Genomic DNA, 22868 nt, shown 5'->3' with positions numbered 1-22868 from the left:
TATGTTTCGCATGTGCCATGCCCGTTACCGACGAGGACGCTGCATTGGCGGCCGTTGCGACCCTGCAGCCGCTGTCCCCTGAGCAGGACGACGCTCTGAAGAGCATCAACGCCATCTTGAACAACGGCGAGCCCTTTGTCGACATCCACGAGCTGTTCGCCCTGTATAACATCCTCTACTTCCGCAAACTGCTCCTCCCACGTGTTGAAGTCATCTGGTCGCCGCGTTTGACTCTGGTAGGTTTTCTTTGCGCGTCACAATTTGCTTTCCACGCGTCTCATCCACCACTTCTGAAGCCGCCCTCGTGTCTCCGGACCGTTGCCCCACCCGCTTCTAGACTGCCGTGTCAAACACCGGCTAACAATAGATCCAGTGCGCTGGCATCTGTGAGCTATCCCGGGATCCCAAGACCAACAAGTTCACGCGCATCCGGTTGAAGCTGTCGACGCCACTGCTGCAGTATCGTCCTCGGTCGGATACCATCAACACACTGCTACATGAAGCAATCCATGCCTACTTCTTCATCACCACATCGTGGAAGCACTCGCGCGGGGATGACGGTACTGGACATGGCGTCGGCTTCCAGTTGCTCGCCGACGCCGTAAACAACCACGGCAACTATGAAGTCACCATCTACCACACCTTCCACGATGAAGTCGACAGCTACCGCACCCACGTCTGGCAGTGTGACGGACCTTGCAGAAGCCAGCCGCCGTACTTTGGCCTCGTCAAGCGAAGCATGAACCGAGCTCCTGGCAAGGGTGACACGTGGTACTCAAGACACCAGGCCGAATGTGGGGGCACTTATCACAAGATCCAGGAACCGGCGCCGACTAAGAAACAGCTGGAGGCTATGAGTACCAAGGAGCGTGCGGGAAGACAGAAGAATAAACTGGACAGTTGGATCAAGAAGGATGTTAAGGTGGATGGCAAGACTTCTGATGTACCTATCGTCATTGGTGACGAGGATGAAACCTCGACCAAGTCTTCGAATGATGGGCCAGGTGTGGCGTCTGCAGTTGTGGAGGATGTCATCCCTTCATCAGCGCAGATAGCTTCGAGCGCTGGCCAGAAACGGCCGCGAGATGAGGACCATGATCCTGTATTGCAGAAGAAATTACTTGTCGACTGCCCGATTTGTAATGTCAGGATAGCAGAGTCCGATATCAACGAGCATTTAGATACAATACATCCTTAAACTGAACGTGGCATGTTCCTAGTACATAACCTGTTGTCCCCTTTGGCGAGACCGACAAGGACTAGAGGGTAGAAGTAGATGCGCTACATGTTGGTAAAAGAGGTGTCCGATGTACCTTAGGGGGCAGCATGAGAAGGTTCCTATGTGTGCGCTCCGGAGATATAGAGAATGTCTGTTATGAGGTTTGATGACGAGCTTATTTCTTCGTAAGTACTGAACTTGTATTGACAAGTATGCAAGAACACAATTGTGAAGGTAGAGGCTGGCGTGTTGCTTCCTAACTACTGTTTTACCAACCTGTCTAGCAAACTAATAAGCAGGCAACTCGACCAAGTAGAGGTAGACTGTATACAGATATGTGCAGCGTCACAATTCTCTATAAAAAGTGTTCAAGACGCAAAAAGAACGCCAAGCAGCCTTCTGCTAAGGAGGCTGTCAAAAAGACAAAAAAGAATGTCGCAATTTGGCGGTACTGGGAACTGTAGACATGTTAGACGATGTCTCAGGACCACCAAGATGTTGGGAAAGAACGTACTCGAACCCAGGCTGGCGCGGATCTGGATCGGGACACTTAGTGTCCGCCAGCCACAACGCGACGTCATACCACTAGACCATACCTGATGGTACAGTTAGAAGATGTCTCATAGGTACTGCGTGCAGGCAGAACTTACCACCGTGAGGTGTTATCGCATTACCCGAAGGTGATTTGATGGCAAAATCTTGAATTTTGTCATATAATACTTTGGCAGATTCACGGGAAATAGAGCCGCGAAATGCGGTTGAAGGTTCCAATAATGTCACTGAGGGGTGAGGGGCAGAGGTGGGGACCATCACTCGCCAAGTCAGGTCGTTCCGAGTGGTGACTAGCCTGCTCCGATCCATTCCCGCGCTCGCCGATAGGCAGCCAAGGAAATTTTTGGGGCGCGCGACCAACACCGCAACCACCAACGCCGTCCACACCAGCATGGCCGAACCGGATGCAAAAGCCTCAGCTGCGGGCGAGGCTTCTGCCGGGCCCAGCAAACCGCAGAAGCCTCCGAATCCCGTCTGGAGAATGATGGGTGCGTGGTTCTACTCTCTCATGCGGAACACTACTAACAGCTACAGGCCTGCCGAACTTTCGCTTCAAGCTGCCGTCGCGCAATTGGATGATTTTTCTTTCGATTACTGGATCTTGGACTGCGGCGGTCATGTATGATCGGAGGCAGAAGAAGCGCATACAGAAGAAGTGGGCAAAGGTTGTTGAGCACATCGCACACGAGCCGTTGGACGTACACCAGCTGCCGAGGAGGCTTACTATATTCTTATCTGCACCGCCGGCGGATGGGATAGTACCTGCACGCGATCACTTCCACGAATACGTCAAGCCCATTCTTGTCGCAGCGGCGTTGGACTGGGATGCGGTCGAGGGTCGAAGGGAAGGAGACGTCAGAGCTGGGTTGGCAGAGCGGATACGGAAGTTGAGGAAGAAGAGGGGCGAGGCGACTGCTGAGCCATTGGAGCCAGGGCTCGAGGAGGAGTTGGAAGGACTAAGGCAAAGAGCTGGTGTGAGCCAGTGGAGTGGACCCGGAGGAGACATCGTTATCGGCAGACACACATGGAAAGAATATGTTCGAGGACTACATGAGGGTTGGCTGGGACCTCTGGACCCTCCGCCATCATCAGAACCGACGGTAGAGGTACCGGTTGCTGCGATCGAACCCACACCTGCGTCAACCGAAACACCCTCTGACAGCACAACACCTGCCACGACCGACGATGCATCACCTACCGCTACACCCGAAACTCCAAAGGCAGAAGAGGCTGAGAAGCCGAAGGAAGAAGAGAACAAACCCAAGAAGAAGAAGCAACCACCACCATTCATCTCAACCACCGAATACCACAACGCCGTATTCTCCCAAAACTGCCCACAAGCACTTGGTCCCGCCGCCGTAGTACCTCTGCCTCACCTTCTCGGATTCTTCAACTTCCCCATTCGCATGTTCCGTTTCCTGAACAAGCGGCAAGCAGCGGATGAGATTGGCAGGGAAACCGCTGCCGCTGTTCTCGGTGCATACCGACCTTTCGAGACTGCAGGCGAAGCGTCTGTCACAAACGAGGAAGACGGACACAGCCAGGCGCAGTGGGAGCAACAACGATTACTTGCACATGAAGAACCAGATTGGTCCAAGACGGCACGAAAGCGCGAAGAAGGCGACACGAGGGAGAGGGTATGGCTAGACGAGATGGTGCTGGACCCGAGAATCGCTGAGCGCATGCGGAGGTTTGCATTAGATCGCGAAGTCGAGGAGCGCGCTAAGAGCATGGCTCTCTCAAAAGAAGAATCATGGTTCAGCTCATTGTGGCCGAAAGAGAAGCCCAAGGGTGCTTGGGAGGGATTGAGCGACGATTAGAGACTTGTAGATACCCATCTCACCTTCTAGCATTTCCTATATAGTAGTGGGGTGTAAGAGTAGATGTGTATATGAAAGCACTTGATGGCTTGAATGGCGCCAGACGAATCCCAAATTCATGCAATTCACATTGTTTGCTCGCGGCGTTTAATAGTGAACACTACAGAGCTGGTGGTAGCAGCTTGGCACTGGCCAGGCGGCGGACTGCCCCGCCAATTGACCGACGGAAGCTTCGAGTTTCAATGCGCTGCTCTCAGACTTGCAACCAACCATAATCCTGTACCTACCAGAACACCTGTTCATAAGCTTACTACCAGGGAACGTACTACATTGTCCCTAACACCCAGCCTGCGAGACCCTTCCAACACACACATCACGCCGTCATGGTAAGTCTGCCCCACTTGCGCACGTAAACAATGGCTCACAGTCCCAGGCTTTCCAATCCAAGAAGCGCCTCGCGCTCGCCATCCTCGACTTCCTCCAGACCTCGCAGACGGACGGCTCCGTAGCGCCCGACGACGCCGAACAGCTCGAAGTCGCCGCCAACTGCATCGCCGAAGCTTTCAAGGTCGACGCTGCGGATGAGGCCGCAAAGAAGGACGCCATTGGCGACCAGAACTTGCTCGCAATCTACAACGTCTACGAGAAACTCAAGGGAAAGACGACCGCCACAACTGAGGGATCCTCGTCGGCAAAGGAGGCCCGACCAGCGACGCCACAGACACCTGCCGCCGGGTCAGGACCAGGCGGGCCAAACAAGGATGAGGCCGAGAGACTGAAGGGACTGGGTAACGAGGCGATGAAGAAGAAGGACTACGATTCGGCTGTCAAGCACTACACCGCTGCCCTCGAAGTCGTCCCCCTCAACCCCATCTACCTCTCCAACCGCGCCGCCGCATACTCAGGCCAGGGCAAGCACGAGCTCGCAAAGGAGGACGCCGAGATGGCTGTCGCTGCCGACCCCAACTACTCCAAGGCCTGGTCGCGTCTCGGTCTCGCTAAGTACGTTCTCGGCGACGCAAAGGGCGCTATGGAGGCATACAAGTCGGGCATGGACGCAGAGGGCGGCGGTTCAGAAGTCATGCGCAAGGGCTACGAGACAGCCAAGAAGAAGGTCGAAGAGGACGGTGGTGATGTCGGTGCTCCCGATGCTGCCCGAGGAGCTGGCGGTATGGGCGGCGGCGGTGGCATGCCTGATCTTTCCGCTCTGGCTGGTATGCTCGGTGGTGGCGGCGGCGGAGGCGGCGGCATGCCCGATCTTGCGGGCCTTATGCAGAACCCGATGATGAGGCAGATGGCTCAGAACCTCATGAGCAACCCGGACATGATGAGCAACCTCATGAACAACCCCAGGATAGCGGAGATGGCTCAACAGTTCGGTGGTGGTGGAGGTGGAGGTCGAGGCGGCGGCGGCGGCGGTGGTGGAAGCGGAGGTGGAATGCCCAACATGCAGGATCTCATGAACGACCCTAACCTGGCTGAGATGTAAGTTGAGGATTTGCTCATTCATACGATTATGACTAACGAGATACCAGGGCCAGGAACTTCATGGGAGGCGGTGGTGCTGGCGCCGGTCGAGGTGCACCGCAATAAGATGCTACAAGTCGATTGCAATGAGTAGATCATTGGCGTGAGCATTGATTGCATCAAACAGCAGTCTTCACGATTAGAAATATGATACCATGTTCAACTTCGTTTGCATTCATGGAGATCCCGTTCTGAGATCGACAACTGTCTTGCATATAGCAAGATAAGCTGTAACATCGTGTCTGTGATCAGAGCCTTGAGCGGCATCTAATCATGAGCCATTCCATCCCCAAGGACCCATCTGTTTGTAGGACTCTGCAGCCGTACAATGCTCTTATACTTCATCTCGCCCATACCATCAAAAGCCTCTTTCTCAATCCAACTTCAACCCCCAAAGCCCATCCCCTAAATAATGCCCCGCCTCACACGCCTGGCCCTTCTTAACCTTCTTCATCTCCTCCGTCCCCATCTTAAGCACGCCCACCATACACGCCGTCTCCTTTCCCTCTGCCTCAATAACCACCACCTCGCCCTCCTTCAGATCCTGCGCCCCATACACCTCTTTGTCCTCGTCACTTAACTCCGGGCCTGGTAAGCGGCCTCCCGGCGATGTTAGACCGGGCGCCATTAGTGTGGCGCCGGAGAGCACGAAGCGGATGGCGCCGCGGTCGATGCGCAGCCGGTGGAAGGCGAAAGGGTATTTGTGCACGAGGGTTAGGTGTGGGAGCAGGGCGTCGTCCATGTGTTGGAAGAAGAGGGGGGTCGAGTGCAGGGTGTAGAGGGATACGCGGTCGGGTCTGTTGTTATAGCCATTAATTAGCACTTCCTCTTTCCTGTGTACTTTGGACAGGGTGGAAGTTTGGGGTGAGGGATGGGCGTACAGTTTCACCAAATCCAATTGCTCCTTCTTCGGCAGTATATCCTCGATATACGGTTCTAATCTCGGATATTCTTCCAGGACTTTTGAGCGGATGGCGCGTTGGGCGCTGGATTTGACCTTTGATTTTGCGCCTGAGGTTATGCTGCGTTATCGTTAACTGTCTGTCTTTGAAGGCGACGCGTAATGCAGCTTACTCTTTCTTGAACATGGTTGCGGTTGTGTGGGGGGAGTTGAGTTGTTATGCGACAGTGTTTGGTGTTGAGACTGCTGCTGCGTAGATTGGTGCCCCGCGATTGCCCCTCATAGACGCGCTAGCGAGGCGGAGAGAGCGCGTGCGACTGCGCTTTCCTTTGGGGGTTCTCTCACTTACTTTATTTTGAGCATTACCAAAAGGCGACATTGGTCTACTTAATGTCCTTGTCCAATCTGCACACACATTGCTGCCTTCAAAGCTATGCGAACAGCATCCCCGCTCAGGACTCGAGTCGCATCTTCCGTATCTACGCATCACCCCAACTTACGCAAGTGGTATACAAGTTTTATTTTCTATCTATCATCGGTCAAAGCTGCAGTCGCATAGATATGGCACCATAAGTTGACCATCAGTGGATATCTATGGCCAACGGACGTGGTATGCAAGCCACCGCGCAACTCGACGTCATCAGGCTGAGAGTCAGCCTTCTTCGCTCAGTGTCAGCTCTCCTTACCATCTCACCATTCACTCAAACGCCTCCTAGCAGCTTGAGACCTCTATGAACTATCATTCTCCGTTTTACGGCACTCACCACTAAATTTGGGCCAGTAGTCAGGGCGGGGGTACCATGTCTAGCGATATAGCAGACCGCGAAACCACAGAGGATTATGATCATGAACAAGAATTCGACTGCGCAATGTGTCGAATCACATGGTCTCTAAGTTCAGGTTTTCACAATCCCAAGTCTACATATGCAAAGCTGCTACGCACAGCAGCCGATGGATGCGAGCTATGCGAGCTTCTCTGCCGAGTTAGCGAGACGGCTTGCACGGGCGCAAATACGATAATTCAAGATGATGATGTTGTAAGTGCGAGGAAACGAGATCGTGGACATGCAAGACCAGCTCTTCTGGAAGTGAGCAGAAAGGGGACACGAGGTACGTTCAGAGATTACTCCACTTTCGCCTAACTCACTACATGCCAGGTACTGATACGGTAAATTACCACTGCTATCGTTTACTTTTCTATACCGTATTAGGTAGGGCAGACATCGCCTATGAGGATATTCGAGGCGGCCGCATTGGTTGCTCACTGACGAATCGTAGGGGACAGCTGCCCCTGGCCTTTCCTGACTTCACGTCACATACCCGATGAGAACGCCAGCATTCAGGACTGTGCTCAATCAATCAATCGCATACTGAACATATGCAATACTAATCATATCACCTGCAAAGCTGGTGGTCTACAGCAAATCTTGGGGGGTTCGGAGACACCTCGGTTTATCCCAAAGCGGCTGCTACACGTCGGCAGTGACAGCATGTCGTTCCACCTCCGACTACATGAAACAACAACTGATGTGGCATCTTTAGAAGAAGTTGATCTTCGGTACACCGCTCTAAGCCACTGCTGGGGCTCTACCCCGATCATCAAGACCACAACTGATACAATGTCTGGGTTCAAGACGGAAGGTATTAGCTGGGCAGGGTTACCGAAGACGTTTCAAGAGGCTATACTGTTGACGCGTGAACTTGGTATCAACTATATTTGGATCGATTCCTTGTGTAAGTGACCTCGAAATGCAAGCCACACAGTCAATTGTACTGAAACTTCTTACTACGACAGGCATTTTACAAGACTCAGTGGACGACTGGGCTCACGAAGCCTCTCAAATGGCTAGAATATTCTCGAATGCGAACCTCACGATTGCTGCATCTGCAGCTGAGAACGGACACCAAGGACTACTAAATCGTCGTCGCACCACTCGAAAGCTCGACGCAATTCATAATGACACAGTATTCCCCGTTTATGTCCGCAAGGAGAGGGAGCATGAATTCACAGACGATGGCATTGGTACTTTCCACTCGTCCGACTTGCCATTACGTAATCGCGCATGGTGCATGCAAGAAGAGTTGCTCTCTGTCAGAATTGTTTACTTTACAGAGGATGAGGTTGTGTTCGTCTGTCGTACAGCTACAATTTGCGAATGCTCCCCTCACTGGCAGTCTCGATATCAGTTACCCCCAATCGTCGGTACTGATCTCATGGATCCGGGTGAGGTTTGGAACAACATTGTAAACCACTACACAGGACGCCGGATCAGTTTCTGCAAAGACAGGTTACCAGCGCTATCTAGTTTGACGCCTTTCTTCGAGAACGACTTGGGTCGCTATCATGCAGGGCTTTGGGAATACTGTCTGCCGGACAGCTTGCTTTGGTGGACTCAACGCGGTAAACGCTCCCAACCAGAACGTAATTCCAGGTCTCGGCCACCGTCCTGGTCTTGGGCATCTGTCGAAGGCGTAATCCACTACTCTAGAGCCTATGAATATCAAGATAATATAGCCGAGGTCATCGACGTCTGCACTCATCCCAGTACAGTCGATCCCAGAGGTATGCTATCTGGGGGCCAAATCACCTTACGAGCGCCACTATTACCATTGAGGGGGATATGGGACGAATGTGGCAACGTATGGCAGGAATTCCTGGAATATTATAGCGGCGAACGCACATTTGACTCCTGTTTCGCCTGCAGTTCGGGTTGGGCCTCGAACTTTCCATGGCTTCAAAAAGACGACTGCTACTGCGTGCTCGACGACCCAACCGGCCCACTCATGTTGCTTCCAAATCGCGTCATCGATACACCCATATTCTTCTTGATAATCCGCACAATGGATCACTCGGATCCGATTGAGGTTTTTCCTTATCCTGAAGGCTATCAGTTTCTGGGCCTGCTGCTCAAACCGCTCGAACACCTCGACCAGATTCAGGCAAAGGCAATGGAGAATTCGGAAAGCAAGCTTTCGTTTGTGAGGGTCGGGTTTGGCATGATGCATCTGAGCGAAGAGGACGGTGAGGAGGCACTTCACCGCTTTGGGAACACGACTGTAACTATCTTTTGACTGCGGATCTGTACTTCACGTCTCACATTCAACTTTGATTAAAACTCCTATTCTGTTTCCACATAACACACGAATTGAAAAGATAAGAAATGGGAAAAATGCACGAGTACACAGTCACGCTTTGCCCTAGAGAACCACGTAGTGTATGCGTTGGTATAAGTCTCCAATCAAATCTTCCTCACTAGTATGTATAGCAGTAGCAGCGATATCATCACATCTCCACCTACCTCTACCCCTCCTCAAGGCAACCCCCTCCCACTATTAACCGCATCCGCCAACATACTAGTCCCAGGTCTATTCTCCGCATACCGCTCATAACTATCCAAATAAAGCTCATCGGTACTCGTCGTCATCTTGACACTCCTCTCCGCCTCAATCGCCTCAATCCACCTCTTCCACCTACTCCCTTCTTCCGCCTCAGGCCACCCCCTATACGGACCCAACACCCGCCTTAGCCGAAGAACCCAGGGCGCTATCTGCACATCCACGAACGAGATGTGGGCACCGAGGAAGAAAGGCCCAGTAGCATCTGCGGCATCAACGAGTTTCCCGATCTGATCCCTAAGTTCCTTCGCATGAGACACTTGTTCACCAGCGTCTTGGCACTGAAGTAATTTATAAAACCACGGAATAACATTCCGGTTTATATGGTCTGACCAGAGGCGCGAAGTAGCGCGTGTTTGCGCATCGGGCGGTAGAAGCTGAGGTCCAGCTTGCAGGTCTTCGAGATACTCCATTATAACCGTTGATTCGTGGGTCGACCATGTAGGGCCGTGGCGGAGGGCGGGGACGAGACCGCGCGGGTTGACGTCGAGGAGGGATTGCGGTTTCTTGTAGGGATCGACTTCGATGTATTGGTAGGGGATTTGCTTGTGCTCGAGGGAGATCCAGACGCGTTGGACGAAGGGGCTGGGTGGGGTTAGTTAGTGGGTTGGGCGTGGGAGGTGGAGTTGGGGAGGTGTGGCTTACCAGAACGCGCTGCCGTATAATTTTAGGTCGTCTTCTTTGGAATGGTTCTTGACTGTTGCCAAGGCATTGCCGGTGGCTTTCTTGTGGTACGTCTTTTTGGAAGGATCTCCGCCCTGGTTGGTGTCGGTCATTTTGAATCGAATTGTCTCACTAGCGATTCGCAAAGATGGTGTTTGGAATGAAGAAAGGGTTGAACAAAACGTAGTCTTGGAGATGATGGAGCGACGAGTGCAGGGATATGGGAAAAAGCAGGGCAATGTGCGAAGTTTACAGAAAGAACTCATGGACAATGTCGGAGACTTAGGATCAGTGTAGAGCCCGAGGAGCCAGTCTTAAATGAGTGCAAGTTGAGCGATGGGCATAGTCGGTGTTCCAAGCATGCATCAAAATGACGTATGCGCTTGATCTGCGGGCAGTGTGGATCGCCATTGCATATCACCATGGCTAGATGGGTCGGTGGAACGGGAGAGCGGAGTCTGAGATCAAAGAAAGAAGTGAAGCTTACCTGCGATCTCTTCCTGTCGTCTTTATCGATCTTTGCCTGCCACCTAATGACACTATTCTTCTTTACACGATCACTCTCCTCAAGCGAATGCTTATGTGGTCCAGCAACGCCATCGCCTTTGCCATTCCCACCATTTCCATTCACCCTCTGGAATGTGTAGAATTTCTTAGACGGGGGGCCGGACGAAGGGGCATATTCTGCCATGTTTATGCCCGACTGAGCGGCCATGTTCGGAGGCATATCCCAACTTCCAGCCGGTTGCTGCGGAAGTAGCGGTTGCTGCCCGAAGAACTGCGGGTTCTGGTTCTGACCCGTCCGGTTGGGGTTCAGCGGCATCGTCGACGCTACCGGGCTCGGCGGGTCGTTCTCTGTGCCTGGTGGTCGTCGACCAAGTTGTTCCTCGTACTCCCGTCGATCAAAGAACTCGGTGATCTTGATCTTGACATCGCACAGGTCCCGCTCTCTCGCGACTCTCTTCCTCTTCTTCTTGTCTGGATCTGTGGACTTTTTGGTGCCTGGCGGTCGCCCTTTGAGTCGGCAATCCCAATAATGCGATACGAAGCGTTTGCGTTTATGCCGCTGTGTCGAGCGATGCGAGTAGACGTTGTCGATGTGAGGGAAGTATGTCTGGAACCTAAGAAGGGGGTCAACGCATAGTCCTGAGTATGTCAGGGAGTCATCATACTGCTCTTCAGTCAAAGTGATCATGTCATCGACATGAAACAGTCTCTCTCTCCATCCTTCCAAATCTGGTGGATTGGGAATGAGCTTCAGGCCTTGGAACTGGCCATGGTTGGACAACGGGGTGTCGTCGCTATCGAAGGATCAGTAGGGGGCGCTTTATCGCTACGCTCAAGCCAACGTACCCATCCTGGCTCTCCTGCTTATGCAGCAAAGGCGCTGGCTCTACATGCCGTGGTAGTGGCTGCGGCGCCGCGAGTATTGGTGGTGCAGGCGGTGGGAGTGGAAGTTGCTGGACCGGTCGTTGTACCGTCTGGGGGGATGCGTGATACTGTTGCGCGTGTTCTTGAAGCGGGGGAGGGGGCGCGTTCATGAATCGCGGACTCGTGCCATGCTGATAGCCCGCCGGCTGGAATGGCGGGTACGGCCCTGAAGGTGGGAGCGCATGTTGCTCGAAATGTACGGGCAGCGCATGCGACGGTGGCTGTTGGTGCGATGGCCCGCTCAGGGCGTACTGCTGTTGGTATACATCGCTCGTGTGGAGGTTCTGCAGCTCGGGCAGGACCTGATTGTGGGGATATAGCGTTCCGTCGGGCGACTGGTGTAGCGTCTGGAGAGCGCCAGGGTGCAGTGACCGGAGCTGCTGGAGGACAGGCGAGGAGGCCTGTTGCATGATGGCGCCGGTGTTGGACGCTGCTTTAGCCCAAGCCGTTTTCGTGAAAGATGCAGGTCCACCGTCGATCCGGTATCCGAGTAGTTAGGGTTGGCGAGTATTACAGGTGTAGACACATTCAGCATGGAGAGCACCTGTATTGATGTCGCGAACGCGTGTTGATTACTTCTTTGTCTGATTCAGCACTCTATGTGGCAATGGTCGCTCCGCACATGCTTAGGAGAGCTTTCAGCCGCCTAGCTGAGCAGCGTCTGTTTGAACATCAACGCTTTTGCGGCATTTCCAACTTTTGGCATCGGAACACATGGGCAAACGCTAGAAATGCCCCTTCACATAATCATCGTGGTCCTTCCATCTAAAAGATCAAATCCAGTCCCGTCAAAGGGACCGCTAACCCGCAACGCCATGCCCATGCCGTGACGAAGAGAAGCATAATCATGAAATACAGCCACATCTACCAGAACCTACTCTCCAGGAAGGAGGTTGCTCTTGACGGCAAACATCTTGGAAGTGACGCCTGCCGTGAAACCATCCACCTGCCTCGAGTATTGCTCCACCTGTCTTGAGTTGAGGAGCGTCTCCAATCGGCTGGGCTCCTGGGGCAGCTTAAACAGCCTCTGCCACTCGTCTTCGGGAAGGAGAGGTTGCTTTGAGGCTGTGCGCGCCGCGTTCTCGGCCTTGCGCTTTTGCTGCCATGCAGTAATCTTGGTCTGCTCACGAGCGAGCGAACGCTGGTAGTACTGGTAGTTGTTGATCTCTGTGTGGTGGTTCTCGATGCTCTCAAGAAGCAAGTCGCAAGTCTTCTCGAGGAAGGGGTCGATGGAGAGGTCGAGCGAGTCGTAGTTGGGGAAGAGCGGTGCCTGGGGGGTGTTTGGGTCCTGCTGCAAAGCGGCTAGGTTGGGAGGGAACTTGAGCTCCTGCTTGGGCGCGTCGGAAGGTAGCTGGTGGAGAAGCGAGGTGAGGAGGTGGGAGTTGCGGATGGTGACTGGAAGCTCGACTAGGATGTCGTGGTATCGGAGACCACTCTTCTGGAGGCTGGGATTGTCAGTTTCCACCTTTATGTAGAGTCGTTTATACATACCTCTCAGTGGTGAACTTGCCCTCCTTGTATGCTGTCACGAAAGAAGGCGAGAGCCTGTATGCGCGCAGGTTCAGGGTACCCTGAGAACTCCTGCTCACGTCGTAGATCAAAGCGACGGTCCTCTCGTTTGGCTGACTCTGGTAGAAGTACTGGTTCTCGATCGTGTTCAGGTTGACGAAGTTGCCCATGCTTGTGCTTGTGTACCAGCCGACGTTGTTCGCGTCCACGTTGACCTCTCGGAGGAACTTGATCATCTCGTTTCCGTATGCGATATTCTGCTTGGCGCGGGGAGCACCAGCGGCGAGGTTTGCGACGGTATCGTTTTGGCCATCGGTCTGCGCGGCAGCAGAGACTTCGGGGAAGGGGAACGAGTTTGTGATTTCTAGGACGCCGTTCTTCTCCATGCCGACAATGCTTCCGGTCGCGAGCGAGGGGAACGACTTGCCGCTTGCGGTAGCGATCTTAATCGCGACCTGAGGACTATAGTCAGTCTCTCATAGCTACACCAGGCTTCCATAACGGCTTGTCTCCAGCACAATGGCGGGGCGCACAGTGGGGTACTGGCGTTGCACTTTTCCTACGTACCAGGGCGTCGATCTGCACTGTCTTGAACAGCGCATCTTTCTGGGTGTCCGCCATCGTGAAGTCGTCGAAAAGGGCGGGGTTGACGTTCGGTAGGGGTAGTAGACAGTAGGCGTGCGTCGTTGTTAGGAAGCAGATTTCGGGCTCCAGTGACTCTGCCAAGATTCACCTCGCTTACCGCACGCTAGCCACATCAGACTAGCTCGGCAGTAGGCCCGGTCAGGTACCTCTGCTTGGAATGAAGATAGCCGTGGACGCGACTCCCTGATATTGATAATAAGGCCGAAACCCTATACACTGTCACTATGATGTAGGTTCCGACTCATCCGCTGCGCAAGAGACAACTCACAACTCCAGTACATCTCAACACCAACATCGAAGCCAACAGCATGCCCTACAACAAGTACGGAGAAAAGAGTCGACGTCGTTTCGACCCGTCTGAAGACCCTTATTACTCTCGCATTCCCCGGTCTGAACTCGTTTTCTACAATCCCGACAAGAATATCTCTCAACTGCGCATGAAGGTTATGTCCAGGCCAAACCCTATACCGGACGACACGACTCTAGTTGTCTACATTGACGGTGCGTGTCGTAACAACGTTCGACCAACGGCACGGGCTTCATACGGCGTATACTTTGGTCCCGACTCTCTCTATAATACCTGCGGTCTTCTTGATGAGTCTCTGCCTCAGACGAGTACACGCGCGGAGATCGAGGCTTTTCGTCAAGCGCTTTGGAGGATCATCGCTGTCACAGTTACATGCCGCGAGGTATTTCGCATAAAGATTGCGACCGACTCAAGCTTTCTAGTCAAGGCTATGAGCCAGTGGATAGAGCGATGGATCGAGAAGAATGGGGTGGGCTCCAATGGCAGACAAGTTGCGCACTTCCAGGTCCTGAAAAAGCTGCATGGCGACATGGTCTCTTTGGAGAATAATGACAAGACGGGTCGTCGAGAGTACCAATTTTGGCATGTGAGAAGAGAAATGAACCGAGAAGCAGATGCATTAGCGAACAAGGCTCTCGATGAAGCTTGAGCTGTATACAAACAAGTAGTACTAATAACTGTTGATGCTTATGCCAATGCAGTACAAACAACAACGCCCTACGCAAATGCAGTGGTATCCAAGAGAACGTGCTAAATGTGAATGCAACAATCCCTCCTCCTATTCCTCCATCCAAAACGCCATCTCTTATTAAGCCATATCCTGATCCGAAGCACCTTTGCCTGCTTCAGCGTTCTCAGGAGGCTCCAATTTCTGTTCCTCCTTCACTTCCTCATCTTTGATCTCTACCACCTCTGTAGAGACACACGGGGCTCCTGTCTCAACAGCTTGTTTCCTCTTTTGGTTGAGGTATGGGTTCCATCGGGGTACCACGGGTTGCCGCTGGGGTTTGCGATTGTGTGCTTTTGGGTTCTTCGCGATTGATCCATCGTCCATGCGCATCCACTCCGTATCCTCGTTATCAATATGATCCGAGATCTCTGCATCGTTCTCATCTTCCCAAATCATCAGATTGGTCCCGTTGATCTCGATCGAGCGGCCTCCGGTGCGTGGAACGAAGAAGACATCCGGGCCGGCCTTGCTGAAGTCTTGCTCCCATGTTTCTTTCTGTTGTAGCTTGAGGATGTAGTCCATTGGCAATGCGTATAGAACATTGTCGTCCTTGTCGTAAAGTTCCTTGAGCGGGTAGTCCAGACAAGCGAGCCCGAATTTACAGTCGATCCGGCTAGACAGTGGGTGTATGCGCCCACCAAAGATCTTGAGTTCGAAGGCGATTCCACTCTCCGTCCACATGTTGTCGCCAAAGAAGACTTCCGGTTCGGAGAGCAGTGGGTGGTCGTGATGCGGCCCCGACACTTCACAGAAGTGTGCAACCTCATGCGCCAAACATGTAGCAAGAAACATGTTATATCGCAGCACCATCGCTGGCTCCCGGTATCGTAATAAACTGAGCTTCTTTGCAGTGGTATAGAAATCCGAGTGTAGGCAGATGCGACTCGTATGGCACTTGTGATTAATCTTCCGCATCAGACCGTTCTTGTAATCTTTGACGAGACCCATCGATGCATACGCAGTCTCTGGTGGTAGAGGATCGTGGTGGAAGTAGAAATGAACCGTATCGATCTGATTATCCAGAAAGTTCTTGAACGTCGCATGGTGCTCTTCGGACCATGGTACGTCCTCTTTGATGCGAAAACAAGGCTGACCATATGCTGCAGATGTCTCCTCGCAGGCCTCCCTCTTGCCAAATACCAGAGTGTGCCAGAAGTGAGCAGTGGCCTGAGATGTCAAGAGCAAGGTGGCTAGTTGCAAAGCCGGTTTCAAGACCTCGTAGATTCCATCCGGACACCCGTGCCAGTTATCTAGACGAAAGATAGGGTGTATCTCGTTGTCTAGCGTGCAGACAGGTGCGGGGACATCCTTTCCAAATGCTACAGCTTGTTTTTTGATCAACTCGACTGGATCAAAACCAAGCCTGACGGGCTTCTTCTTGGTCGCATCTTTGCGATGCCCGAGTAACCTGCGGTACTTCTCCAGCGCCTTACGATCCTCTATTTGAGCAAGATGGTGGTTTATCGAGATGCTGAGCTGCAGCCCGAAGTCCTTGGGTACTTCGATCGTCGAAGGAGTGAACGAAAGAGATTTCTGATAATTCAAGACGTCCGGCAAATCATGAACCAGCTTGTCAATGCATTCATCCATGATCTTCCCCTCTTTGAGTTTGTGCAGCAGCACTGCGTTCTCGCCACGATCTTCGGCCTGCAGATCACCATCTCCACCACCAGGTAGAAGATGACGCATCTTTCTTGATAAAGTTGGGGGTGGTCCGCATTCTGGAGGTGGAGTATTCGATTCCGTAGGCGTCCAGTCCATGCTGTCCGGGTCTTGCTCCTGGAAGGCGGCTTCTGGTACATCGCCATCGTCATCGACTGTGCCTTCCTCGTTGAGCTGAACATCTTGATTCAGACGTTCTTCGATGAGTTGCGTTGTATGTACCATGGCCTCATACGCCTTCCGATATCTAAAAGGGTCCATTCTGGCGGGTGTCAGTATCCTGGAAGGGTTGGGCCGAGGTGGTTGCAGTTTCGTTCCAACTTGCGCTCAAACGTGGCAGAAGCGAAAGTGGTGGAATTAGGTAGCAGTCACGTCGAAGATGATCCAATCATGGGGCTGCCTTGTTGTTTTGCACCAGTGCGTTGCGTGGCTGCATCAGTCGAGGAACAATGTCTCTTCCTACGTGCCCTGAATGGATATGTCGCGCACTTCGATCCCGACTGAGTCGCAGGGAGGAGGCAAAGTGTCCAACACCTGCCATCTCACCGAGCTTGGCTATGAAGCGTAGGTGTGGATGTTTCGGCTGCTTAGAGGGAAGTCTGGAGTGGGGTATTCTTACTAAGTCGACGAAGCGGTCAACACCCGCTAAGCGATAGAAAGGGGTCTATCCAAAAATTAAAGCTAAATGATGGAAAATGAGGGTAGTGTTGAGTTCGTGTATCAGCGAAGAGAACGAACGGTGTGCCTGGATGAGCTGTTTACGCGCTAGCTTCTACTGGCGCCAAGGAATTACGCCGCTAGCTTTTCGTCACCGGTTGACGCACGTCACACTCCTGAACGGCATCTCATCGTCATTCCAGCCATGACAGCGTTGTCGCATCTCCATCGCCGTCAGCTCCGGACGTTCCGCAGATGGTGACCATTGCCACCAATGCTATGGACCACCCGAGCCACTCACATCACGCACAAGTGCACGAGCGATGTGCTGCTGTCGCGACCCTGCCCAGGTATCCAGATTGTGACAACGACGAAAGTTCTAGAGGAATGCCGTATAGCTGAGCAGAGATTGCTCTGGTGACTTGATCTTGCCATCTCTCATGGATCCCAGACGACGTGCAAAGGCTGATCGAATCGACGGGAAAGCGCGCCGAGCTTACAGCCGACCGCGAAGCATGATGAGCCAGCTGTGTCGGCTAAGAGAAGTCGACTTGGAATTTTGATTGAGAAAAACGAAGCCGGACGCTTTCATACCTGCAGTAGTGCGCTCCCACGGATACTGCACTCTCTAGTGTTCAGATACGATGACTGCCTTACCAGCTGTACGAGCTCTTCTTCGATCTCGACATCACAACCCACCTACAACGATCATCGCCAAGCGCACAGGAAACCCCAAGTTCTTGTGTGCCCAGGTCGCATATTCAGACCAAGAAGTTGAGTGCTTCATGTTTTGCGTCTGACGAGAGGATACAGTCTTTGCTCCAATCTTAGCGATACTCATGCGAAGGCTTCATGCTCCAAACTTGGCCTTCGCAAGGGGCCGCGTGGGTGCATCGCAGCAACATTGAGCGACCGCGGTCCGTGGGCTGGGTAGTGGGGCGGTCGTGTTGCTGTCCGCAAGAACTACATGGTATGGAGCTTTGAATCGGATACCTTTTGCATATGCACAATCGTTGAGAAGGTAAGGAACGTAGTAACCTGTAAACAGACAATCGGAGAGCGCCGACGCGGAGCATAACGCACGTCCTTCGCTTTCGGATTGTTAAGAGCGCTGGGCGCTCCCTATTGGACGCTTCAAATTTAGATACCCATGCCGGGGTTTTTCATTCTCCGCCTCATGCCTCTCCACACATCTCCGCGCTAGGATCCAGATTTGGGGGCGAAAGCAATCAACTCGGTGCGTTTCTGAACACGCCGAGTCAGAAAGCACCGAGGGTATTGCATGATCACGATAAAACAACGTCAAGAACCATGGGATGAAAATTAGCCACGAAGATCACCATATCAAGAATGCTTTCGGGAGTTGCACTAATCACAGAAGCCGGATCTGGTACGTTTGTTGTTGCTATCTTTGCATTTTTATGGCTTGCACAAAGTTTGTAGCAAAGGAGATAGAAGGCTAATACTACGTTGCAGGCTTCGGCCAGAGCGCCGCATACTCGCTGGCCCGCAATGGTGTTCAACAATTTGCCCTTGTCGACACCAACGAGGCTGGACTGCAAGAGACAACGCAGACGCTAGCATCGCAGTACAAGGTGACAGACGTGCTGAGTGTCTCCACTCCATGCAGTACGGAAGAGTCCGTCGAGGCTGTCGTTCAACAAGCCGCGTCACGCTTCGCTCGTATCGATTTCGTCATTCTGAATGCCGGCTTCGGTGGGCCCATGGGCGGCAGTCCCGACACGGCACCCGCCGCATTCGATACCCACCTCAAGGAACACGTGACTGGTGTCTGGCTCTGGCATCGGGCCGGGATACGGCAAATGCTGCGGCAGGAGCCGCGCGACTCGCGATATGGCCGTGGCAGTATTGTGCATGTCTGCTCAGTGCATGCCTTTGCCGCTTCACCCCCTCAAGTCGCTGCTGGTGCATATGTAGCGGGTCGACATGCTATCCTCGGTCTGACACGTTCTGAGGGCGTGCTGTATGCACCCCAGCAGATTCGTATCAATGCGCTCTGCCCTGGGTACATCATGTCGCCGCTCATCGCGTCCTCGGAACAGACCAAGGCTTTCATCGATAACCTCGTGCGAGAGCGTGTGCCTGCAGGCCGGCTGGGAGATGCTGAAGAGGTTGCTGATGCTGTTGTGTTCTTGGCTGGGCCCATGAGCAGCTATATGTTTGGTCAGTCATTGGTACTGGATGGGTATGTATTGTTCAATCTTTACGTGAGAAACCATGAAGCGCTGACTGGTGATAGGGGCTATTTGGCTCAGTGAGGAGCCACGATGCTGTAGGATAATAGGAGATAATACATGCGTACCTCAACTTCTTGTCGCGAAGACGAACATCATACCGAGAGCATGTGAAATGCTTTCTCCCAATGGTTCAACATATTATTCTTGGGTATAGTGCTAACACAGATTGCCTGCCGCACCGTTGCTCAGCAGTGAGCGCGCTTTGAGACGGCCGATACATGCGCGCACTAGACTGAGATTTGCGCGGACGAGGTCAAGACAAGCTGGCGCAAAAGCCGCTTTCCCGTTGGGCGTTCCATTCGCCCCCTTATCGGGAGAAGATGCGGTAGACGACGAGGATCCAGATGTGACGAGAGCGGCTTCGAGAGAACCTAAGACGGCTGAGAAGCCTGTCAGGCGCAACGTCATCAGTTCGTTGCTGAGCGCATCGGCTTCGTCGGCAGCGAGATCGTAGTTGCCGAGGGAAAACTTCCAAGGCTGATTGGCATGCGGGCTCTCGACAGTGTTGCTGGTGTTGGGCGGGGGTGTACTTGTAGTCGTGGTATTGCCGTTGCTGGAATCCGTGGATGCTTCTGCGACAGCCTCTTCATGAAGGTGCCATAATCGACACAGCCAGTCGACCAGATGAGCGCACAAAATGGTGACGGCAGTGAGTGGGAGTCGTTGTTGGCGACATCGTTCGCAGCTCAGTACTGCGAGACATGGTCGTTCTGCCTCGGAGGTGACTTGAAATGCGGTTTCGAGTGGTACTTGCGACGAAGTGGTGTATTCCTCAACGCGCGCGAGCGTTCGCAGAGCGAGAAAAGCACATCCACAGTCAACGCGATGCATCTTTGTTTGGTCGTTCGAGTATCGTGGAAACAGTCCTGACGGTATAGTCGTGAGAGTTACAGTATATTATACTTGCGATTTCTCTCATTCGTGGGAGTATCTTCGTGAGAGTTACATCTTATGGCGTCACCTTCGCATGGGAGCCCTGTCACTGTCGGGTGTCGGATGTCACCTAGCGAGCTCGGTGTGTTCTGAGTCAAGATCCCGAGGGGGTGGGTACCCGTCAGCCCAGTAAGATACAGTGCTTATCCTCAGGTAGCGGTACTATATCGACAACTCGATAAGGTATAGCATCATTCAAACGCTCAACACCAATAATGCGCCGAAGATCTTGGATGGTACCGGGCTGACTGTGTTCGGAAGTACAAACAACGTAGAAGAGTTGATTATTTTCACCACCCCGTCACCCCATCACCCCATCACCCCATCATCCAAACCTTTCGCAGACTTGATCTCAGAGCTGAGAATCTTACAACACCCTCGTACTGCATTCACCCAACATGGCTCCTTACGACAGTCCCGCAATTGCCGCAGGCTCCACCGTCCTTGTAACAGGGGCCAACGGTTTTGTTGGCGCTCATGTCACAGACCAGCTTCTCCAGCAAGGCTACAAGGTGCGAGGCACAGTCCGCGACGCCAGCAAGCACCAATGGCTCGCAGATCGTTTCTCGCAACAGTATGGCGACAACAAGTTTGAACTCGTGACTGTCAAGGACATGAGAGAGCCTGGCGCGTTCGACGACGCGGTGTCAGGTATTCCCACCGCCTAAACACAATACCGTTTCATCACTGACAAGTCTTACCGTCCAGGTGTCTCCGGAATTGTGCACGTTGCCTCAGTACGGGACATGGGTGTCACACCAGACGAATTGCTCCGAACCACCGTGGCCGGAACTCTGGGCTGTTTGGAAGCCGCAGCCAAAGAGCCCAGTGTGAAGCGCTTCGTGCTGACGTCGTCTTCAGCTGCGGTCCGCTCGCTGCAAGCATACCGAGGGACTGACACAGTGTCTGCGGATGAGTATGACGAGCAGACGCTGGCCTTGTCTAAGAACATTCCAGATTCGCTTCCACCGATGCATAAGTTCATGATCGCGTACTTTGCTTCCAAGGTCGCGGCCGAACAGGCATTCTGGGAGTGGATCAAGAACAACAAGCCGCACTTCTCTGCCAACGCAGTGCTGCCTTGCACTATCTACGGTAGTCCGCTAGACGTGGCCCACCAGGGCTTTCCGTCTACAGCGCGTATCCCGCTCCAGATCTTGGACGGCGATACTGACTCCATCAAGCATGTACAGCGTTGTATGTAACCCCTGCTCTTTCCAAATGTGCAGCGCAAACAACAGCTAACACTAGCGCAGTCTACTATGTCCACGTCCAGGACGTCGCTCGTCTCCATGTTGCCGGCTTGATCAACCCAGCCGTCAACGATGAACGCATCTTTGCTTACGCTTCGTCTTACTCAATCAACGAGTTCTTTGACATTTTCGCAAAAGCTGTCCCAGGTTACAAGCCGCGAGACAAGCTCGAGGGTCTAGATTTCCCTTTGGCGGAGATCGGACCGCGAGCTAGGGCGGAAGCACTGTTGAAGGAACTTGGCCGGCCGGGATTCATGGGGCTGGAGGAGACAATTACTGATAGTGTGAAGACACGTATCAGTGCTTCTTCGTAGCTTTAGCGGACGATAATGGAATAGTGTACTGCAGTTCGCACTTGAATGCCAGATGAAGAAGGCGAAGCAACGGATCTTACCGAGTGCCTTCTTATCCTCATGAGTACTTGCACGTGTGCTATGCGATGATAAGATAATGACGTTAGATCCGGGGTTGCTCCGGGCAGAAAGAAGGTGTTGTAGATACCCAGGTACCTAGGTACTCACGATACAGTATTGTGCGATGACGAGCGATCGATGAGGCTCTCGCACTTGGAGTCGTCCCCTGACCCACTCGGGCCGAAATCTCCAAGCGGGGCCCTACGCTCTTATTGGCTACCACCGCGCACGTGCCGTGAACTCCGAGCTTCCAGCGGCGGCCCCCACAGGTGGCAGGACCTGCCTCTTCTCCTGTCACTTCAGCGGTGTCGCAGATTGAGCGGCAAACGTCCTATCAACTGGCGGCCTTGCAATAGCCACTAGGACAGGGCAGATCTGATGGCAACAGAAACAACCAAATTTGCACGAAGTAGACAACAGATTCGGACAAGAAACAAAAGAGATCAGATTACTTCATACAAGGATGGAACCCCACCGCTTTTCCTTCGTACACTAACAAAACAAAACGCCGTTCCCACCAGAATTACTATCCGAAAACATCATTCGCTTATGAAGACTCCTCCTTCGCCTCCTCCGCCAACGCCTCGCGCATCGACTTGCTGTTGGGGTCGAAGTAGGGCTTCTCTCCAATACCGCAGACGCGGTATCCGAAGCGGTTGCCGTGGTCGTCGTAGTCCATGGTCGCGTTGTGTACCATGCTGCGGTTGTCCCAGATGGCCATGTCGTTTGGACCTTGCCACCTGAAGCGGCACTGCAGATCGTGGTTGCGGAGTACCATGTCCATCAGCCAGTTCAGGATCATGTCGCTCTCTGGCTGAGTCAGGCCGTTGATAGACTCGGGCTGTCGTCTAGTTAGTGGATGTATGGCTTGGATGCTGGAGCTAGACGTACGTATGCACCAATGGAGAAGACACTCTTCCATCCAGTGACGGGGTTTGTGCGGATGACCGGGTGAACGGCCTTCAGAGGGTTGCCGGTGTTTTCAGGGTGGC

General features: G+C 53.1%; 10 protein-coding genes across 10 annotated transcripts; 6 read left to right on the top strand and 4 right to left on the bottom strand.

Moving 5' to 3' along the window:
- Positions 1-17: 17 nt before the first annotated feature.
- J4E92_007130 (uncharacterized protein) lies at positions 18-1198 on the top strand (the record flags this gene model as incomplete). The annotated part of the gene is made up of 2 exons (XM_051498493.1): positions 18-236; positions 374-1198. The coding sequence occupies 2 exons, from the start codon at positions 18-20 to the stop codon at positions 1196-1198; spliced, it is 1044 nt and encodes a 347-aa protein (XP_051351427.1).
- Positions 1199-2162: 964 nt separating this feature from the next.
- J4E92_007129 (uncharacterized protein) lies at positions 2163-3591 on the top strand (the record flags this gene model as incomplete). Its single annotated transcript, XM_051498492.1, has 2 exons — positions 2163-2259; positions 2306-3591. The coding sequence occupies 2 exons, from the start codon at positions 2163-2165 to the stop codon at positions 3589-3591; spliced, it is 1383 nt and encodes a 460-aa protein (XP_051351426.1).
- Positions 3592-3974: 383 nt separating this feature from the next.
- Positions 3975-5184, top strand: J4E92_007128 (uncharacterized protein; the record flags this gene model as incomplete). Its single annotated transcript, XM_051498491.1, has 3 exons — positions 3975-3977; positions 4025-5076; positions 5127-5184. 3 exons carry the CDS (start codon positions 3975-3977, stop codon positions 5182-5184), a joined length of 1113 nt encoding a protein of 370 aa, XP_051351425.1.
- Positions 5185-5491: 307 nt separating this feature from the next.
- On the bottom strand, positions 5492-6206 carry J4E92_007127 (uncharacterized protein; the record flags this gene model as incomplete). The annotated part of the gene is made up of 3 exons (XM_051498490.1): positions 5492-5915; positions 6000-6140; positions 6193-6206. The coding sequence occupies 3 exons, from the start codon at positions 6204-6206 to the stop codon at positions 5492-5494; spliced, it is 579 nt and encodes a 192-aa protein (XP_051351424.1).
- A 3124-nt stretch (positions 6207-9330) lies between these two features.
- J4E92_007126 (uncharacterized protein) lies at positions 9331-11919 on the bottom strand (the record flags this gene model as incomplete). Its single annotated transcript, XM_051498489.1, has 4 exons — positions 9331-10000; positions 10061-10173; positions 10566-11379; positions 11432-11919. The coding sequence occupies 4 exons, from the start codon at positions 11917-11919 to the stop codon at positions 9331-9333; spliced, it is 2085 nt and encodes a 694-aa protein (XP_051351423.1).
- A 464-nt stretch (positions 11920-12383) lies between these two features.
- J4E92_007125 (uncharacterized protein) lies at positions 12384-13639 on the bottom strand (the record flags this gene model as incomplete). The annotated part of the gene is made up of 3 exons (XM_051498488.1): positions 12384-12954; positions 13001-13473; positions 13586-13639. 3 exons carry the CDS (start codon positions 13637-13639, stop codon positions 12384-12386), a joined length of 1098 nt encoding a protein of 365 aa, XP_051351422.1.
- Positions 13640-13971: 332 nt separating this feature from the next.
- Positions 13972-14619, top strand: J4E92_007124 (uncharacterized protein; the record flags this gene model as incomplete). The annotated part of the gene is made up of 1 exon (XM_051498487.1): positions 13972-14619. The coding sequence occupies one exon, from the start codon at positions 13972-13974 to the stop codon at positions 14617-14619; it is 648 nt and encodes a 215-aa protein (XP_051351421.1).
- A 159-nt stretch (positions 14620-14778) lies between these two features.
- Positions 14779-16623, bottom strand: J4E92_007123 (uncharacterized protein; the record flags this gene model as incomplete). The annotated part of the gene is made up of 1 exon (XM_051498486.1): positions 14779-16623. The coding sequence occupies one exon, from the start codon at positions 16621-16623 to the stop codon at positions 14779-14781; it is 1845 nt and encodes a 614-aa protein (XP_051351420.1).
- Positions 16624-18369: 1746 nt separating this feature from the next.
- J4E92_007122 (uncharacterized protein) lies at positions 18370-19298 on the top strand (the record flags this gene model as incomplete). Its single annotated transcript, XM_051498485.1, has 2 exons — positions 18370-18409; positions 18496-19298. 2 exons carry the CDS (start codon positions 18370-18372, stop codon positions 19296-19298), a joined length of 843 nt encoding a protein of 280 aa, XP_051351419.1.
- A 1310-nt stretch (positions 19299-20608) lies between these two features.
- On the top strand, positions 20609-21777 carry J4E92_007121 (uncharacterized protein; the record flags this gene model as incomplete). Its single annotated transcript, XM_051498484.1, has 3 exons — positions 20609-20861; positions 20919-21407; positions 21467-21777. 3 exons carry the CDS (start codon positions 20609-20611, stop codon positions 21775-21777), a joined length of 1053 nt encoding a protein of 350 aa, XP_051351418.1.
- Between the last annotated feature and the right edge of the window lie 1091 nt (positions 21778-22868).

This window comes from Alternaria infectoria, assembly GCF_024043175.1.
Source record: "Alternaria infectoria strain BMP 0036 chromosome Unknown scaffold_11, whole genome shotgun sequence".
Lineage (NCBI taxonomy): Eukaryota > Fungi > Ascomycota > Dothideomycetes > Pleosporales > Pleosporaceae > Alternaria > Alternaria infectoria.
The sequence above is the reverse complement of the archived record's forward strand: the minus strand, read 5'-3'. Positions and strand labels throughout refer to the sequence as shown.